Here is a 1765-nt window from a genome sequence, read left to right on the forward strand (position 1 = left end):
TGCACTGTTTGAAAATAAACGTGAACATTATAAGAAGAACAACAACTTCAAAAGCAGGGATTGTGACAGAGAGGAAAAAGAAGCAACATTTTAATTCTAAGTCTGAAATGTTTCTAAAAACATATTGATGCAGCAAATTATTTAATTTAAAAACAAAACGGAATAAGTGAGTTACGTGTCTTTTAATTTGTTGGTTTGTTTGTGTAGTTTGGCTGCAGAGTGTCAGACGTAACAAGAATCTAACACAGTAGACTGTTGAGTGTTTTTGACTTAAGACACAAGTTTCACTCGAGTGATGAACAGTTCTGCAGCTGCATTTTCAAATTCCTTTGCGTCCATGTTGCCACCGGGCCCCCGTGCCTGTGCCCCCACCATGGCATGTGCCAGGTTGTGGGGGGAGATCTTGGCACTGGCCTGCAAAAAGCGGACAGCCTTTGTTTTAGCCTCCAGAGAGGTGTTGGCTTTTGTGTTAGCATTAATACAGCGGTTTGCATCCCAGCCCTGTGAGGTCTCTAAAGCTTCCTTTAAGGTCCCCAGCACAGTCAGACACAGGGCCCGTGACACCGGCCCCTCATCCGGACTGCACACTTCAGCATAAAGCCTCTGAGCCTGCCGGATGTAGTCCGAGAAAACAGCGCAGGTGAGCACGCCGTAGCGGAAGACGTCATAAGGGACGGCCTCGTGGTCCTGGCAGCAGAGCCGCTGAAGGAGCGGGGCAGAGGTGGAGGCAGGGACACCTCCCTCACTGCAGAGACACTGCAAAGCCTGAGTGTAGAGGCCTCCTCTTACTCCTCCTCCTCCTGCACCGATGGCACCATCAGAACAGGGTCCACCTTCATCTGCTTGTCTTTGACAGCCAGGGATGTTTAGAAGGTCATAGGCCACGCGGACATTGTTGCTGAAAGCTGATCTGGATGGAAAATGTAAATAAGAAAAATGAGTGCGTTAATTTTAGGTTCTTCAGCAAATCACAGCAGAGTCATTCAGCACTGCATGTTCACAACTACAAACTCTGTAATAAAATAAAAAGTAAATTTAGCAATATCGTTATTAAATGTCTCAAAGTCAAGCTAAAGTATTTTCATTTCATCCGTGCTATGTCCATACATACTCATAATAAAAAGCTTTAAAATGTCCCGGACCTCTGGGAGTGATGCGCGAGCCTCAGGTGCCACAGCGCGCGGTTGAGCCGCTGCTGCTCCACTGCGCATGCGCTGGAAGGGCCGCTGGTCAGCTGCTCCTCCTCGCCGCCGCATCCAGCTGTGCAGCTGTCTGTCACCGAGGCCAGGTTGCAGAAGTGGTCGGCCAGGAACCCGACCGGGTCGTCCGACCTGGCTTCGACCATCTTTAGGATGGCTCCGAGGAGCAGGTCTCCCACCCCGGCCTGCGCCAGAAACTCCTTGTCGCTGTCCGGTTTGACGGCTTTGCACGCGGGCATCCCAGAAGGAGCCGCTGCGGACCGCCGCTTCTCCTTGTCAGACATTACTGTTGACGTCTCGTGTCGCGGCAACGGCAACGGAAGTGATGGGAAAGAAACCGGAAGTAGTGGCAGTGTCAAAATAAAGTAGCCTATGTTCAATTTTTGTTCATCATTTCCCCACAAACAAAAATAACACATATCAACATAAACGAAAGTATCTATATTTCCAACTTCTGTCTAAATGTGCAAGAATTACATAATACAGTCTGGTACTTGCAGGTGACCAGATTTCTGACATTAAATCTGGACATTTCCAGCTCCGAGACCAAAAAGAATAATGTTTTC

General features: G+C 48.4%; 1 protein-coding gene across 1 annotated transcript; it reads right to left on the bottom strand.

Annotated features, from left to right (window-relative positions):
- Window positions 1-270: 270 nt before the first annotated feature.
- On the bottom strand, window positions 271-1494 carry tpgs1 (tubulin polyglutamylase complex subunit 1). The gene is made up of 4 exons (XM_037694583.1): window positions 1280-1494; window positions 1143-1237; window positions 493-910; window positions 271-432 (listed from the first exon to the last, which is right to left on the bottom strand). The coding sequence occupies exons 1-4, from the start codon at window positions 1481-1483 to the stop codon at window positions 271-273; spliced, it is 879 nt and encodes a 292-aa protein (XP_037550511.1). The 5' UTR covers window positions 1484-1494.
- Between the last annotated feature and the right edge of the window lie 271 nt (window positions 1495-1765).

The sequence above is a fragment of the Nematolebias whitei genome, chromosome 21, assembly GCF_014905685.2.
Source record: "Nematolebias whitei isolate Nwh7 chromosome 21, NemWhi1, whole genome shotgun sequence".
NCBI classification, from domain to species: Eukaryota; Metazoa; Chordata; class Actinopteri; order Cyprinodontiformes; family Rivulidae; genus Nematolebias; species Nematolebias whitei.

What these genes read in the sequence shown, in the direction of transcription:
- tpgs1 (XM_037694583.1), bottom strand. Translation starts at nt 1,483, where the DNA reads ATGTCTGACAAGGAGAAGCGGCGGTCCGCAGCGGCTCCTTCTGGGATG. An exon ending in ACTTCTGCAACCTGGCCTCG is followed by an intron (nt 1,238 to 1,279) that starts GTGACAGACAGC and finishes GGCGAGGAGGAG; the next exon opens with CAGCTGACCAGCGGCCCTTC. An exon ending in CTCGCGCATCACTCCCAGAG is followed by an intron (nt 911 to 1,142) that starts GTCCGGGACATT and finishes TTTTCCATCCAG; the next exon opens with ATCAGCTTTCAGCAACAATG.